Raw genomic sequence first — 16,890 nt, 5'->3', positions numbered from 1 at the left:
TTCTCTGCGCCTGAATTTAGTAACGTTACATGGATAGAACAGACGCTCCCTAAAGTCTTTTGCTCAGATCTGATCTTCCATCCTTTCCCTTACCCTCCTGTTAAGCAGGTTCCCAAAAGATCTTGAGTCCTACTGCATTTCAGTGCATACACATCCTGTGTGACGTCACGGAGATTGCCGAAGTGACGGCTCAATGTCGCCGAAGTGTGAGCCGATGTAGATGCGGGCATCCGGTGTGACGTCACGGCAGCGGATGCAAGTGCTTCAGGCAGTGACTTCGACGAGGCCAGAGCGCCTACGGCTGTGTTACAGACGACATGAAAAACACGCATGTTACAGCAATACTTCTACTTATCTTCATACACAATGTGAGTATACCATTTACTGACTTAAACCTGTCAGGTTTCTTTGTCTATCTGACCAGATATTAATTAGTTTCATAAATAACACATACCCTCACATCCTCAACACCCATGGGCTGTTCACAGAGAACACCGTTCTACAGATCTAAGGGAGCACAAACAGTTGACAATATTCGTCTTTAAGTATCTTGTAACCCTTTGACTGCTTAACCAACACGCTGGGAATGTTTTCTTTATATTTCGTGAATTGTATTTTAATAAATGAAATATCTCAAGCTTTAAGCGATTCCTTAAGTCCGCCCATTGTTTGTGCAAGGGGGTGTCCGTGGGAAGGTTTACTTTGGTAACAGCGTGTTTAAGGAAATAAATATCCGCCCATCTGTCGAGATAACCAACAGGAACTTCCTCCCTACGATCAAAGTTCGGCATACAGAAAAATGCGTCACTAAAATTTGATTCAGTAAGTGTCACGCATACTGATTAAGCAATAATATCGGTCAATGTGATCAGCCTGAACATCGGTCAATTTATTCCCGTACACCACATGCATGTAGTTTGTTGTCTTCCCATGGGATTTCGCTGAACACAAGGTGTTTCTCCAAGTTGTCTATGTGGAATTTGAATGCTTCGCTGTGAGCCGGATCCTCCAGTTTGTCCTCCTATGACATGCCCAGAGTCAATATGTTGACCAATATCTCGTTTCCCATTTCCTCTTAATCCCAGAAAGAAATTGCCAACCTTCCCATGCCTGTCATCGCGCTGGTTTGCCATACCAAGAAATGTGCCCATAATGTCACGTATAATAACGTTCCAGCATATGTGATACCTTTAGTTACCATGACCACGCGCATTTCACTAGATTCAATATTGTCTCACACTTTGGTATTGCACATCTCTGCAGATTTAATATTGTCTCACGCTTTGGTATTGCACATCTCTGCATTGCACATCTCTGCAGATTTAACATTGTCTCACGCTTTGGTATGGCACATCTCTGCAGATTTAATATTGTCTCACGCTTTTGTACATCTCTGCAGATTTAACATTGTCTCTTTGGTATTGCACTCTGCAGATTTAACATTGTCTCACGCTTTGGTATTGCACATCTCTGCAGATTTAATATTGTCTCACGCTTTGGTATTGCACATCTCTGCAGATTTAATATTGTCTCACACTTTGGTATTGCACATCTCTGCAGATTTAATATTGTCTCACGCTTTGGTATTGCACATCTCTGCAGATTTAACATTGTCTCACGCTTTGGTATTGCACATCTCTGCAGATTTAACATTGTCTCACGCTTTGGTAATGAATACCTCTGTTATATTTGAAATTGTCTCACGCTTTGGTCATTAATACCTCACAATATTTAATATTGTCTCACGCTTTGATAATGCACACCTCAGCAGATTTGCAATTGTCTCGCGTTTTTGTAAAGCACGTCTCAGCAGATCTGGTGTTGTCTCATGCTTTGTTAATGCATATCTCAGGAGATTCGATATTGTCTGACGCATTAAATGCATATCTCACAACATTTGATAATGTCTCACTCCATAACCAAGCATATCTTAACAGATTTGATATTATTTTACTATCTGGTCATTTATATTCAACAAGAGTCGATAGCATCTGTTGCTGTCAACTATTGTTTGACAGTTCGGGACATTGATGAGGAACGCAACGCAAAACACATTAAACAATAAATTAATTAAGTTAGCTGAAGTAAGTTATGACTTTAATCATTGTCAGTATTGTCATAGATTTAAATTTCCTAAAACAAATTACACGAAACCGTTTCAATTTAGGTAATACTATGTATCCTAACTTTGAAAATTGATTTTAATTGTTCTGAATAATCTGTAATTGCTTGTAAAGGTTCTACATTGTGACTGGTCTCGCGATTCCAAGTGGAAACGTCAGCTCGGACAATGTACTTTCACTTAAAGTCTTTCAGTTCGAAATGAACAGTTGATGACGTCATTTTGAAATGTCAATGAGTTGTTACGTTGCTAATGACCGTTCCGCAAGCGACGAGGGCAATTACACAGTTGATACTGATTAGCCATTCAGCTTGAAGTAGTATTACTTATTTTTATCGAGAATTTTTGAAAATATTAAATATTTCACTACACCCTTCCTGTACTGGAACTACATCAATAATATGTCCTCCTCTTGTCCATAGGTGTCCAACAGTGAGCAGAACTCAACGGTCATTGTGTGGGATGGAAACTCCGATCTGGTCAGTTTACAATAATAATGTTCATGATTGATTGATTGTTGTTTAACGCCGCACGCAGCAATATTCAAGCTATACGGCGGCGGTCAATAGTAATGATGCTGCTGCTGCTGCTGATGCTGCTGCTGCTGCTGCTGATGATGATGATGATGATGATGTCAATATATTACGCGCCATTCCACTCATGTGAATGCTCCTGACTACATTGCAGTATCATCCTGTTTCGATTCCGGCTGAGGATGGGCCTTTTGTAATACATGTTCGTGGTAAAATCAGCCAAACTTGTCAGCCATCACTCACTTTTAGACGCAATGACATCGTGTCGCTATCCTGCGATGTCCTCAATAGAAGCGCCATCGTCTAGCGGATGATCTGATCCAGAACTGATCATTAAAAAACACAAAAAAAACATGACACATCTGGAAGATTGGCGCTTGCGGCTTCAAACAATTTCATTCATACACAGTTTACACAGTAATTTTGTTACATGTGTCTAGACATATAAGTCCTTCCTTGTACCCATTTCGTCCAATGTCATGGTGATAAGATGTATTTCTTATTATACTCAGCAAACAGATGCGACAGATATCGCGGATGCCACAAGCCTCGGCGACGAAGGATCAGGGGAGATAACCCAAAGTATGACCCCACTTTGGGATCAGTCTACAACGTTAGGGGACACCTCAACTCAGCAGAATGTTCTACCGGGTGGTGCGGTGTCGAAGATGTCGACAAGGAACGATAGTGCGACCACATTTTCTGCCCCAAGTCAAATGTCTTCTTCGACCAGGTCATCTCCAACAAGCGCTAGTACAGGGGAGACAACTACACACGGCCTCATTCAGAAGTCAACTGTTTCTTTTGATGAACCAATGACATCAGAAGGGGTGACTTATTCTAATGATAGGAGCTCGTCAATGACTACCACTAGATATGTTCCATCTCCAAAGTCTGATGCAACCCATAGTACTTCGGCTGTAGTGTCGGTTGAGGATTCACCTGCGACAAACAGGGCTTCAGAGCTGCCGACAGAACCCCCAACTACAGACGCCCCTGTGACTTCATCGTCACTTCCATTCCCGCCTACATCAACGTCGATGCCAACATCTACAGCACCTACCTTCGATCAGAGTGTACCTTCGTCTACACCAGGTGAAGTTATCACCCAACCACAAACTACTCCCTCTTCAACCACCTCGTCTACATCAACAACTACAACTACTACAACCACTACAACAACGACGACGACCACGCCTACCACCATTCCTACGACAAGCCTACCACCGACAACGACAACAACTACAACGACGACGACGACGACGACGACGCCGACAACAACTCCACCTTCACTTGGCTCTTATTGCAGTAAAGACAGTTGCAACCATATAGAACATGCTCAGTGCAACAATACGTGCCAGTGTAATGCTGACTTCTATAGCTCGGACCTCTCATGCGTCTCTAGTGAGTATTTCGAAATATGAATATAAATTTCATTTACCAACTCTGCCACTAACAATTATGTCATGTCGAAGCCCATGTGGTGCAGAGTTACTCCCCTTAGTTGTCATGCTATAGATCAATCAACCAGGGCCTAGATTTTCGACGCTCTCTTAGCACTAAGATAGTCGTAAGTTAATGTTAATGTATGGCACTTACGACTATCTTAGCGCTAAGAGAGCTTCGAAAATCTAAGCCCTGGTTAACACCTATAATGAGCTTCACTGTCGACGTATCGACCACATTCAACCTACACTCAGCGACACAAACTGAAACATGTTGGAAGCGGTGTATAATTATAAATCGAAACCTCCGTCTTGTAACATCAGCTCGTCCAAGTATTCTCCCTTTACAGCTGGACTGTAAAGGACTCTAAAGGGCTCTATTACAATCGTTACCCTCAGCTGTGAGGATCTGTCAAGGATACAATGGTGTTTGGTTCGCAGCCCCTTGAACATCGATTATAGATCCTGGTTTGCCAGCTTTAGGTGTTTATGATGTGGTCTTTTCATAACATGCTGGCTGGCAAATATGTTAAAAGCGGCATTAAACCAGATTTACCCACGTATACACAACACGCGGAATGGAAATATATAATTTCAGCAACAGAGAGCATTGCTGACACAGGTTCCACTAAATGATGAGTGATCAAATCATATACACATATGACTAAGAATATATAACACTGGGTGTCCTGATATGTGATAGTAACGACCAATCTGATGATTGCCAATCATTCGTTGTTTTTACAGAATCGGGGGTGACACCAACCAACATCAACGCCACATTCATCAACTACACAACTGCCGAGGTGGTGTGGTCGATTGCACGTCCCCGCGACGTGAAGAACGTCACCGTGACCTGTCCTCGATGTTATGGACGTATAGACGTTAATGCCAGCGCTAATACCGCCATATTGGCCTCTCTCCGCCTGGGAACCGACTTTGACATCACTGTGACTGTGAGGACACAGGATGGAAGGACCTTCACCTCGGATACAATCAAATACACCACACGTGAGTATATTCCTGCCTATATTGGAACGTACACAAGATGTTCATAGAATCAAAGACGCTCACAGAATCTGACAATACATAGATCGATACATAGATGCGCAGAAGGGTTTTATGTGGTTGCTCATTAGATTCTGACAGCGGTTAGACCTCACAGTGCGGGAGTGAGTATGGTTTTACGCCGCTTTTAGCAATATTCCAGCAATATCACGGCGAGGGACACAAGAAATTAGGGCTGGGCTCGGTAACCCGAATACCCGGGACGGGTGGGTAATGAGTTGGACCCGGGTACCCATCTCAATACCCGGACCCGTTATGATCATGTGACTAATATATTAAACAATGTAATATGTTACTCCTTCATGATTAAAAGGTTGTATTGTCTTTGAAGATTTAGACGTTATTTACAGTCACCTGTTTTGAATAAAATACATGGTTAAGATATTGCAAAACTCGAAATCTTAGCCTCCCATATGAAGAATATATTGCCATTTCTGACAAATTTGATATCAGGAATTAACATATCGGGTATCCGGGTAGGGTAGGGTAATAGGGGGTGGGGTACCAGGGTAGAAAATTTGGACCAGTCCCAGCCCTACAACAAATGGGCTTCAAACATTGTACCCATGTGGGGAATCGAACCAGGGTCTTCGGCGTGACGAGCGAATGCTTTAACCACTAGGCTACCCGACCGCCCAGACCTCACAGACAGACGAAACATGACAGAAGTTGCATGTGACCATTAATGTCCGGATTAAGGGGGTTACACTGTGTTCATGTAACGGATTACCGAGTGGCACTGTTCGGAACAAGGGGGTTGCACTGTGGTCCTGTAACGGATTAGGCAGTGACACTGTTCGGATTAAGGGGGTTTCACTGTGGTCCTGTAACGGAATACCGAGTGTCTCTGTCCGGATTATGGGGGCTTCACTGTGGTCCCGTAACAGATTACCGAGTGACTCTGTCCGGATTATGGGGGCTTCACTGTGGTCCCGTAACGGAGTACCGAGTGTCTCTGTCCGGATTATGGGGGCTTCACTGTGATCCTGTAACGGAGTACCGAGCGTCTCTGTCCGGATTATGGGGGCTAGACTGTGGTCCCGTAACGGATTACCGAGTGACTCTGTCCGGATTATGGGGGCTTCACTGTGGTCCTGTAACGGAGTACCGAGTGTCTCTGTCCGGATTATGTCGGCTTCACTGTGGTCCTGTAACGGATTACCGAGTGTCTCTGTCCGGATTATGGGGGCTTCACTGTGGTCCTGTAACGGAGTACCGAGAGTCTCTGTCCGGATTATGGGGGCTTCACTGTGGTCCTGTAAAGGAGTACCGAGTGTCTCTGTCCGGATTATGGGGGCTTCTCTGTCCGGATTAAGGGGGTTACACTGTGTTCATGTAACGGATTACCGAGTGGCACTGTTTGGATCAAGGGGGTTGCACAGTGGTCCTGTAACGGATTACCGAGTGACACTGTTCGGATTAAGGGGGTTTCACTGTGGTCCTGTAACGGATTACCGAGTGACACTGTTCGGATTAAGGGGGTTTCACTGTGGTCCTGTAACGGATTACCGAGTGACTCTGTCCGGATTATGGGGGCTTCACTCTGGTCCTGTAACGGAGTACCGAGTGTCTCTGTCCGGATTATGGGGGCTTCACTGTGGTCCTGTAACGGAGTACCGAGTGTCTCTGTCCGGATTATGTAGGCTACACTGTGTTCATGTAACGGAGTACCGAGTGTCTCTGTCCGGATTATGGGGGCTTCACTGTGGTCCTGTAACGGAGTACCGAGTGTCTCTGTCCGGATTATGGGGGCTTCACTGTGGTCCTGTAAAGGAGTACCGAGTGTCTCTGTCCGGATTATGGGGGCTTCTCTGTCCGGATTAAGGGGGTAACACTGTGTTCATGTAACGGATTACCGAGTGGCACTGTTCGGATCAAGGGGGTTTCACTGTGGTCCTGTAACGGATTACCGAGTGACACTGTTCGGATTAAGGGGGTTTCACTGTGGCCTTGTAACGGATTACCGAGTGACACTGTTCGGATTAAGTGGGTTTCACTGTGGTCCTGTAACGGATTACCGAATGACACTGTTCGGATTAAGTGGGTTTCACTGTGGTCCTGTAACGGATTACCGAGTGAAATTGTCCTGATTAAGGGAGATTAACTTTGCTCTTACTATTAGTTATCCAATTGACAGTGTTCGGTTGAACGGGGTTTAACTGTCTTGAAATAACTCGTAACCGATTGACTATGTCCAGGAAACAGCCATCATACTTCAAACTTATATTTGTCTTCAATGCCAAAGTTCATTGGATCAGAGGCGTAGTCAAGTAATGAAAGCGCTCGCTCGTCAGTAATCCGGGTTTGATTCCCAATATTGATGGTGTCTCCTGCGATTTTATGGCTGAATATTTGATTTCTGGATAATTTGTTATTTCAGGCCCTGGCCTTGTGAGAGGTGTAATGGTTTCAAGCGGAAACAACGAGATAACTGTCAGGTGGACGCGATTACAAGTTACAACAGACGTAACATACGTCGTGACCATCAACGGGATTCAAAATAGCACAGCAGGGACTAAAATCTATCAAAGAGCAAAATATGGTACGTCTGTACTATATCGTTGCCACCCAGCAAATTAACAACATAGCACCATTCACCACTATGCTATCATACCAACTGCTACCACATTTACAACTGAAAGAGCGAATATGTTTTCGTTCTTTTAGTTGTTCGAAAGTAATTTCGCTTGTTTTGCCGTTATTTGAAGTTCATTAAAATAACGATAAAATATACAAAATTTCGAGAAAGTATTTGAAATTATATTACAGTTTATATTACAAGAAAAATACTCGAAATTTTATATGATACATATAGAGAGAAAATTATAAATTTGGAGAAACAGCTTGAAATTTCGCTATATTTTCTTAAAGTTCGAGATTGTGTTACTGCTCTCAACAAACGTATTCACTAGTATGTTTTTGTTGATTTTTTTAGACACCTGTTACAATGTGACCGTTCAAGCCAGAAACGGTGCCGGACTGGGTCCAGTTTCACCTTTGTCCCAGCTTGCCACGGACGCTGGAGGTAAGTGCACTAGATCCAGGGTGAGTTAATACAGTTTGACAGCCACACGATTTCTACCATACAGTAACTGTACACTACTTAATACTGTATTAAGTATACCATGCTTAAATTTATTTCGTTAACGTCTTCATCTAAAGTTAAGTTAATCCAAAACCTTGTTATGCACATTCATCATGCCAATGGCCAGAATATAGAACAATACTATGTTCTGTAATTCTATAAACACCACGTTTTTACTCACCAATTGTGAGTTTCAGCAGATGGCCAACATTCTAAGGATATATGTTGATTTCATTTTAGCACGAAAACACATTAAAATCGCATTAATTCTCAAAATTAAATGACCACTTAGAGTCTGTTTAGTTTAATGGTTATCAAGTTCTAAAACACAAAAGATACTATTATTCAGACATATTATTCAGAAGTTTCTTCTGATACAGAGATGTATGAATTATTATGGATTTAGCAGAAATACCAAAAATATACATTCAGACAAAACAGCGATCTATCGACGTCTGTCGAAGATGAATTCCAAATGAACTACCTATGTACGATTCGGTTTGTGTTACAGTACCCGGTGGTGTGCAAGGCCTGGCAGTTAGTAACGTGAAGTCGCGGACGATGACGGTGTCGTGGACGAGACCGTCTGACGTCAATGGAACAGTCATTGCGTACAGGGTGAACGTGAGGCACAAGACGACCGGGAATGCCGCTACTAAGAACCTCACCTGTACAGATTGTGGGTCACCCTGCTCCGGACAAACACAGGTAGTGGTCAACACTTGCTCGTGCATGTTGTATGGTCAGTGCAGGTATGTGGAGGTTGGGGCGAGCATGAATGAAGCCATATATTGCCTTGAATCAATGTCGAACAATGTATGACATGTAAACATCCGAGTTACCAGGATATTTGGATTTTAATCTCAGCTTGCTTTGGTGAAATTCAAAACTACTTCCGGTGCAATTTTGTCAACGTGCATACGTTGATGACAGCTTTTGGGTAATAGTACATTATTACTTTCCTGGCTGGTGGACTTCACGAGCTGCATGATGGGAACCAAACCAGGAAATCTGGCCTGTCGAGCCGACGATTTAACAAGAGGGTTACCCTACGCTGAGATCATAGAAACAAACTTGCCCAAAATTCGTTACCCGACCGACACATTATCACTTCGTAGATCAGCTTAATACAGAACAAGTATTAACATATTTTTCTTTATCCTCAGCGGGCTAAACACACGCCTTTGGAATTCATGGCATCACAGAAAAGGTTCAACGCTACCTTTTCTGACTTGAATCCGTTCACTAACTACGTTCTCAGTGTCGAGGCCGTTACGAGGAATCACACAGGACACGCCGTCTTCACCAACTTCACAACACTGGAAGGAAGTGAGTAACTCCCAATATACTTGTATGAATCGCCATGGCGGGGAAAAATGTGTTTCTGGCAGAGTAGATTCCTCCCATCGCGTACTATTGAAATACTGGCCATCATTTGTTTAGTGATCACTGATTGCCCTGTCGGGCCATAATTCTCCGTACAGAGTTGCGTCCCTTGAGCACGGCAGAAACCTATGATCGTGGGTTCCAATCCCGGTTCGCCCTGAATATATTTCTAGGTTTGTCGGCACCAAATAGATGCCCGTGGGTAGGGTTCTGAGACCCGCATCATCTCCTTAATTTAGTTCACGTGTCGTAACAGAACTTGAATTGAAAGCGACGCTTAACCCAGGTGACTCCAGCACCATACATGTCTAAACTCGTAGGTTCACCCATAGTGTTTAAACGTCTAATATCCTTATCACCTCCTGCTTTCCTATCACATAAGCTAACACGGCCTGATCTATCTGGAATACTGGTAAAGGGGCGTTAAATCCAATCCTGAACCTTACCCGCTCATTTGTTCCAGGGCCTCGGCAGCCCAACAACGTTTCCGTACTAGCCGACACAACATCTGCTACCATCAAGTGGTCAATATCAGGTCGTCCTCGTGGTAACACGAACTATGCAGTCATCACGCGGGACCTTGATAACCATACAGAATGGGAGACACGGTGTGACAGTAAGTACCTGACGCAGCTATCAACTCAGTGACGTACCTGCCAGGTGTTCAGACGGATGGACGCACATGGGTCTATGGGGGGAAGTTGTGTTTGGTGTTGGGGAGGGTGGCGGGAAGGGGTTTTAGGGGGTGATTATGTGGGTGGTAGCGAATCGTTGGATCGGCTTTTCGAGGCCACTGCACTCCGGGCGATATTTGGGCTGACAATAGTCTCCCTACATAGGACATGTACTCTTAGATCATGCTTTCCGGAATTTAATGCCCAGTTCAGTGGTTTAAAATACTTATAACCTGTCATAATTCAATTTATGTATTGTCAGATGTGGCATGGGGCGGTGGGGAAGCAAAACGATTAAAACGTTCGATTCTTCATGGGTACTATATATTTCGCCTATTCTTGATGCTGAGCTGCTGGTGGAATATTCTTATTAGCGGTGTAAAACTGTACTCACTCACGAATATTCATCGATAGCTATTGTAGGCTACAATAATCAGCTTTGATTCTGATATTTATAGGGGTAATAAGCACCAATGATGTTCTCCGCGAACATCATCACCTCGCTTCATTTTCTCTTCAATTTGCCCAGATCGATCTTGCCATGTGCTTGGTCTGACGCCATACTGGAATTACTCACTGGCAGTGAGAGCGAGCAATACGAAGGGTAGAAAACTTTCCGACAACGTCACCTTCACAACACAGGAAGACGGTAAGAGACGTAGACGCTATACCGACGTTATTCCATCACTATGCGCATGATGGAGATTTTGACGTTGACATTATAATTGCCTTGCCTTTTCATGTGTTAGTGACGGGTGTCTCAAACTTCTCAAACATCAGGTGTCATCACTCTCTGATAAACCCTGATGACGATCATAGATCGACTCTCCTCGTGTTATGCTTCTTATGAATATTGATATCAGTTATGGCGCCAGGTGTTCACGAAACCTTGTTAACCTTGCACAAACTTATCCAGTTTCCAAATCCACAACCTCCTAGTTAGATTCTCCTGAACTGCCCTTAAAATCCAAATGGTGGATATTTTTTTATCGTTTTCGGTAATTTCGTAATTATGCTGGATGTCAGTATTTAGTAATTTCTGTAGCTGTAAAATTCATAACACGCTACATTGTCGAATTTATCATGTATCATGCGTGTTGTGTGATCCGTATTACGTGTCAAGTGTATTTGCATACGGGTAATACGTCTTGATATGTAGTTTACAAATTAATACGTGTAGTGTGCCGGATGTTTTGTATCGTGTGCCGCTTGTTATGTATCATGTACCGTGTATTATGTATCATGTATCATGTGCCATGTGTTATGTATCATGTATCACGGTTTATCATGCAACAGTTCCTGGACCCGTGACGGGGATAAATGTGACGGGCCCCAACGATGTCGTCGCTTTGAGATCTTTGACCATCACGTGGAGACCCCCGCTCCCGAGGGAGAGACACGGCATTATCCAGGGATACACCGTTTACGTACAGTGCCAGAAGGTACGTACAGTACTGTACACACACAACCCTTCTGTTGTTCAACTATGAGGGACTGTGGTGTACAAAGCTGATTGAGGGTAGTTTGAAGTGTAAAGAAGGTCTCCTTTCGAAAATCTGTGATGGTAAAAGGTGTTTGAAGGGTACAGAATGTGTCTTTTTACAACACGGTGATGGTATGTGTCTTGTAATACCGTATGAGGAAGTGTGAAGGTTTGTGATATGTGAATTAGGTCAACTAGTAAAACTGTGAAGGTGTGTGACATGTGAAGTATGTCAGCTTGTAAAACTGTGTGACATGTAAAGTGGGTCAGCTTGTAAAACTGTGTGAAGGTGTATGACATGTGAATTAGGTCAACCGGTAAAACTGCGAAGGTGTGTGACATTAAAGTAGGTCAACTGGTTAAACTGTAAAGGTGTGTGACATTAAAGTAGGTCAACTGGTAAAGCTATGAATGTGTGTGACATGTGAAGTAGGTCAACTGGTAAAACTATGAATGTGTGTGACATGTGAAGTAGGTCAACTGGTAAAGCTATGAATGTGTGTGACATGTGAAGTAGGTTATCTGTGAAAACGACTTTATAAGGGATGTTCCACATGTAAAACTGGTTTAGGGAAGGTAATGTAGATCAACTATTAAAACTGTAACCTACTACTACTACTACGACGACGACGACGACGACTACTACTACTATTACTACTACAACTTCTATTACTACTTCTACTACTACCACTACTTCAGCTTGGGGCACCCGTGAAGGTCCGGGTTAGAATATTGATCTTCAGTAATCCATGCTTGTCGTAAGGGGCGACTAACAGGATCGGGTGGTCAGGCTCGCTGACTGGGTTGACACATGTCATCGGTTCCCAATTGAGCAGATCGATGCTCATGCTGTTGATCACTGGATTGTCTGGTCCAGACTCGATTATTTACAGACCGCTGCCATATAGCTGGAATATTGCTGAGTGCGGCGTAAAACTAAACTCACTCACTCACTCAGCTTGGGGCCATGGGGTAACGTGGTGGAAGCGTTCGCTTGTGACGCCACACCCAAGACCTGGGTTCGATTCCCCACATGGGGACACTGTGTGAAGCCCGTTTCTTGTGTCCCCCGCCGTGTAACTACTGGGATATTGCTAAAAGCGGCGTACAATCTTACTCACTCACCCATGGAAAACCATATTTTTGCAAAATATATATGATTATAGAAGTATATATAGAAATCAACACATTTGAACTAATTTGTTTAGAAATTTTCCACGTTGACGATGTATGAAACATCCCTGAAGTTAACGAGAGATGTGCAGCCGGAGTGTCGCTACAACATCACGGTGAGTTGCCTGAATACCTCCTGGATCTCCTGTATACATTGGATAATAGTTGTCAGGTGCCCCTCGTCATCACAGGATGAGGTCTCCTGTATACATTGGATAATAGTTGTCAGGTGCCCCTCGTCATCACAGGATGAGGTCTCCTGTATACATGGGATAATAGTTGTCAGGTGCCCCTCGTCATCACAGGATGAGGTCTCCTGTATACATCGGATAATAGTTGTCAGGTGCCCCTCGTTATCTCAGGATGAGGTCTCCTGTATGCATGGGATAGTAGTTGTCAGGTGCCCCTCGTCATCACAGGATGAGGTCTCCCTCGTTATCACACGGATGTATACATGGGATAATAGTTGTCAGGTGCCCCTCGTCATCACAGGATGAGGTCTCCTGTATACATCGGATAATAGTTGTCAGGTGCCCCTCGTTATCTCAGGATGAGGTCTCCTGTATGCATGGGATAGTAGTTGTCAGGTGCCCCTCGTCATCACAGGATGAGGTCTCCTCTATACATCGGATAGTAGTTGTCAGGTGCCCCTCGTCATCACAGGATGAGGTCTCCTGTATACATGGGATAATAGTTGTCAGGTGCCCCTCGTCATCACAGGATGAGGTCTCCTCTATACATCGGATAATAGTTGTCAGGTGCCCCTCGTTATCACAGGATGAGGTCTCCTGTATGCATGGGATAGTAGTTGTCAGGTGCCCCTCGTCATCACAGGATGAGGTCTCCTCTATACGAGGGGTAAGAGTTGTATATTGTGAGGAAATTAACAGTGTCAGTTTGTGCTATTCCTGGAATTCTCCTGTAAACGCAACACGATAATAAACTGTCGGACAAGAGGGGCGTGGTGGTTACTGGATGGTTATGTATTTGAAATTGGTATCATGGCAGGGGCGGATACAGCTTTTTGAGAAAGGGGGGGGGGTGGTGCACACTGTTGAGAAAAAGGAGGGTGCACACTTCATTTTCACCAAAGTTTCAATGGTCATTTAATAAACTTTCAGGACAAAAGGGGAGTGCGCACCACTGCAACCCCTTCTGGATCCGCCTATGCATGGTTGTGTTTTGCATCTTACTTCTGCAGTATTTCGGCGACAGATTTCAGCCTTATAGCGTTTTATGACGTTTTATTTGATTAGTACACTCCGATAATCAAGTGTATGGTCCCCTTCAGGACACCATCACTTTTATAAACAGCTGGAAAATGCCTATATATGGCAACACTACATGAATATCTTATTTGCATAATTTATTTATTTCTGACCATATTTACAGGTGTTCGCATCCACAAGTAAGGGGAACGGAAGCCGTGTGACCAGACAGTTCATGACAACACCAGGAGGTAAGGCCACTATCTACTGCCCTAAACACGGGTAGGTCACGTGGTGTCAATGCTTCAGGAACATTTCTCAGAATACCCGTGAAGATCCGGGTTAGAAGTGATCTTCAGCAGCCCATGCTTGTCGTAAAAGGCGACTAACGGGATCAGTTGGTCAGGCTCGCTGACCTGGTTGACACTTCATCGTATCCCAGTTGCGTAGGTCGATGCTCATGCTGTTGATCACTGGATTGTCTGGTCACGACTCGATTATTTACAGACCGCCGCCATATAGCTGGAATATTGCTGAGTCAGCAACAAACCAACCGACTAACCAACATCGCTCTGAAAGCTTCAGATATGTCCATTACCTGGAAACAAATATATTAAAAACGTCTATATATGAGTTGCGCCATAGCTATGCCAGGATACGTTGATCCTCGCTTCGAATCCATGATTATTATAGATTTGGATCCCTGGTTTCAACACCATGATTGTTGGTTCCGTGAGTGCGGTAACACCAGTCTACAACCAGCCTCGATATGAGTTTTGTACCCATGTGGGGAATCGAACCCGGGTCTTCGGCGTGACGAGCGAACGCTTTACCCACTTGGGTGCCCCACCACCCCTGCTCACTCAATTAGACGACGCCTCATGACATTATGATAACGTCATTATACTGTTATCAATTAACTCATTATAATTGTTTACCTCCAGCTCCGCCAGAAATTGGAAAAATGGTTATGAAATCCAACAGCCGCGTCAGCGACCCCAAGCGTGAGATGGCCATCAGTGTACCACGTGACGTGTGTAACAACTCCTATGGGAGGGTGCGAGTGTGGGGCGTGGTTGTTCTCAGAAACAGGGACCAGTATCAAGGTGAGACTTGCAATTTTCTGAAATTCCGGTATAATTATGTGATACGCAAACGTTCTCAAAACGTTACTCGGCTGAAAACAAACGTACGGACCAACGTAAGGTCCAAAACAACCGTAAGATTCATATCGAATACGGGGCGGTGGGGTAGCCCAGTGGTTAAAGCGTTCGCTCGTCACGCCGAAGACCCGAGTTCGATTCCCCACATGGGCAAAATGTGTGAAACCCATTTCTGGTGTCCCCCGCCGTAATATTGCTGGAATACTGCTGAAAGCGGCGTAAAATCAAACTTACTCACTCACTCACTCATATCGAATACATCACCATCCAATATCCATTGCTTGTTTGGTTGGTTGTAACGCTATCGAATATATTTCTTTTGTCCGGCAGTTTATGCATTATAATTGTGCGTAATGTGGTGTTGAAGAAAACGTACAGCTTCATGGATGACAAGTAACTATCAATTTACTCTGGAATGTCAGTGAATGTTTGTAATAACGAGGTTCCTGAAAGCCCCTTTGTCGTTGTGTTGTTTGTAATAACAAGTTTCTGAAAGCAACTTTGCTTCTGTGATGTTTGTATTAACGAGGTTCCTAAAAGCCCCCTTATCTCTGTGTTGAAGGAAAATACCGTGGACATCGAGATGGCTTCTTCCGCCGCTACCCGTTCCAGATCGCCATCAACAAGTCCGAGGAACGATGTGAACACTGGCGGGATAACGGTAACTGTTGGATATTTATTAACTTTCGGTAAATCTGTCAGTGTTGTCGCTGAACTGCTGTATTAGCTCTGTATTGTACCGTGTGTAAAAGCACTGCTATGCATGGTGTGGAGTAACAGTATTATCAATATGTAGATATTTACCAATTGATTGAAAGAAAAAACATGTACATCTTCACACATATGACAATATAATTTATGTTGTTGAGCGGGAAAAAATGGAAATAAAAAAGTATTATTAATATGGATCACATAGAGGGGAGCATGGGTGGATCTATAACACACATTGCAGAGTTCCGTCCCTTGGCCACGCCAGGATAATGTTATCTGGGTTCGAGTACTGATTCTCACTAGCTATCTCGATTCGAATGTGTGCCATGCTGTGAGTGAGTGAGTGAATGAGTGAGTTTAGTTTTACACCACACTCAGCAATATTCGAGCTATATGGTAGTGGTCTGTAAATAATCGAGTCTGGACCAGACAATCCAGTGATCAACAACATAAGCATCGATCTACGCAATTGGGAACCGATGACATGTGTCAACCAAGTCAGTGAGCCTGACCACCCGATCCCGTTAGTCGCCTCTTTCGACAAGCATGGGTTGCTGAAGATCTATTCTAACCCGGATCTTCACGGGTCTGTGTCATGCTGATTGTGGGCAACTCAGTGAGAATTCATCAACATTAGTCGCTCTCGCTCGGGAAATACAAGAATTATGACACTCATTTAGTAAAATCACCATAACACAGTTGCACATCAAACGGGATCTCTGTTTAATACACGTAGTAGCATAACTACATTGACTGTTGCTTCTTGAGCCCTGTATGTTATGTCGACCGAACTCTGTCGTCGCTATGTTAACACCTTGTGTTATCTGGTACCCGTTGTT

General features: G+C 43.8%; 1 protein-coding gene across 3 annotated transcripts in view; it reads left to right on the top strand.

Moving 5' to 3' along the window:
- The window catches only part of LOC124290608 (phosphatidylinositol phosphatase PTPRQ-like), a 35,854-nt gene continuing 18,964 nt past the window's right edge, over positions 1-16,890 (top strand). For 2 of the 3 annotated variants that reach the window (XM_046727373.1, XM_046727372.1), the window contains exons 1-15: positions 1-368; positions 2,545-2,601; positions 3,168-4,059; positions 4,848-5,111; positions 7,549-7,710; positions 8,104-8,193; positions 8,765-8,961; positions 9,420-9,582; positions 10,103-10,255; positions 10,843-10,962; positions 11,610-11,764; positions 13,005-13,085; positions 14,362-14,428; positions 15,122-15,283; positions 15,903-16,001. In XM_046727373.1, the coding sequence (XP_046583329.1) occupies positions 318-368; positions 2,545-2,601; positions 3,168-4,059; positions 4,848-5,111; positions 7,549-7,710; positions 8,104-8,193; positions 8,765-8,961; positions 9,420-9,582; positions 10,103-10,255; positions 10,843-10,962; positions 11,610-11,764; positions 13,005-13,085; positions 14,362-14,428; positions 15,122-15,283; positions 15,903-16,001 (2,713 nt within the window). In that variant the 5' untranslated portion in view covers positions 1-317. The remainder of the gene's footprint in view (positions 369-2,544; positions 2,602-3,167; positions 4,060-4,847; positions 5,112-7,548; positions 7,711-8,103; positions 8,194-8,764; positions 8,962-9,419; positions 9,583-10,102; positions 10,256-10,842; positions 10,963-11,609; positions 11,765-13,004; positions 13,086-14,361; positions 14,429-15,121; positions 15,284-15,902; positions 16,002-16,890) is intronic. The other variant, XM_046727374.1, reaches the window with a different exon arrangement.

This window comes from Haliotis rubra, unplaced genomic scaffold, assembly GCF_003918875.1.
Source record: "Haliotis rubra isolate DU_JTF1 unplaced genomic scaffold, ASM391887v1 Scf47, whole genome shotgun sequence".
NCBI classification, from domain to species: Eukaryota; Metazoa; Mollusca; class Gastropoda; order Lepetellida; family Haliotidae; genus Haliotis; species Haliotis rubra.
This window is presented reverse-complemented; position numbering and strand designations above follow the sequence as displayed.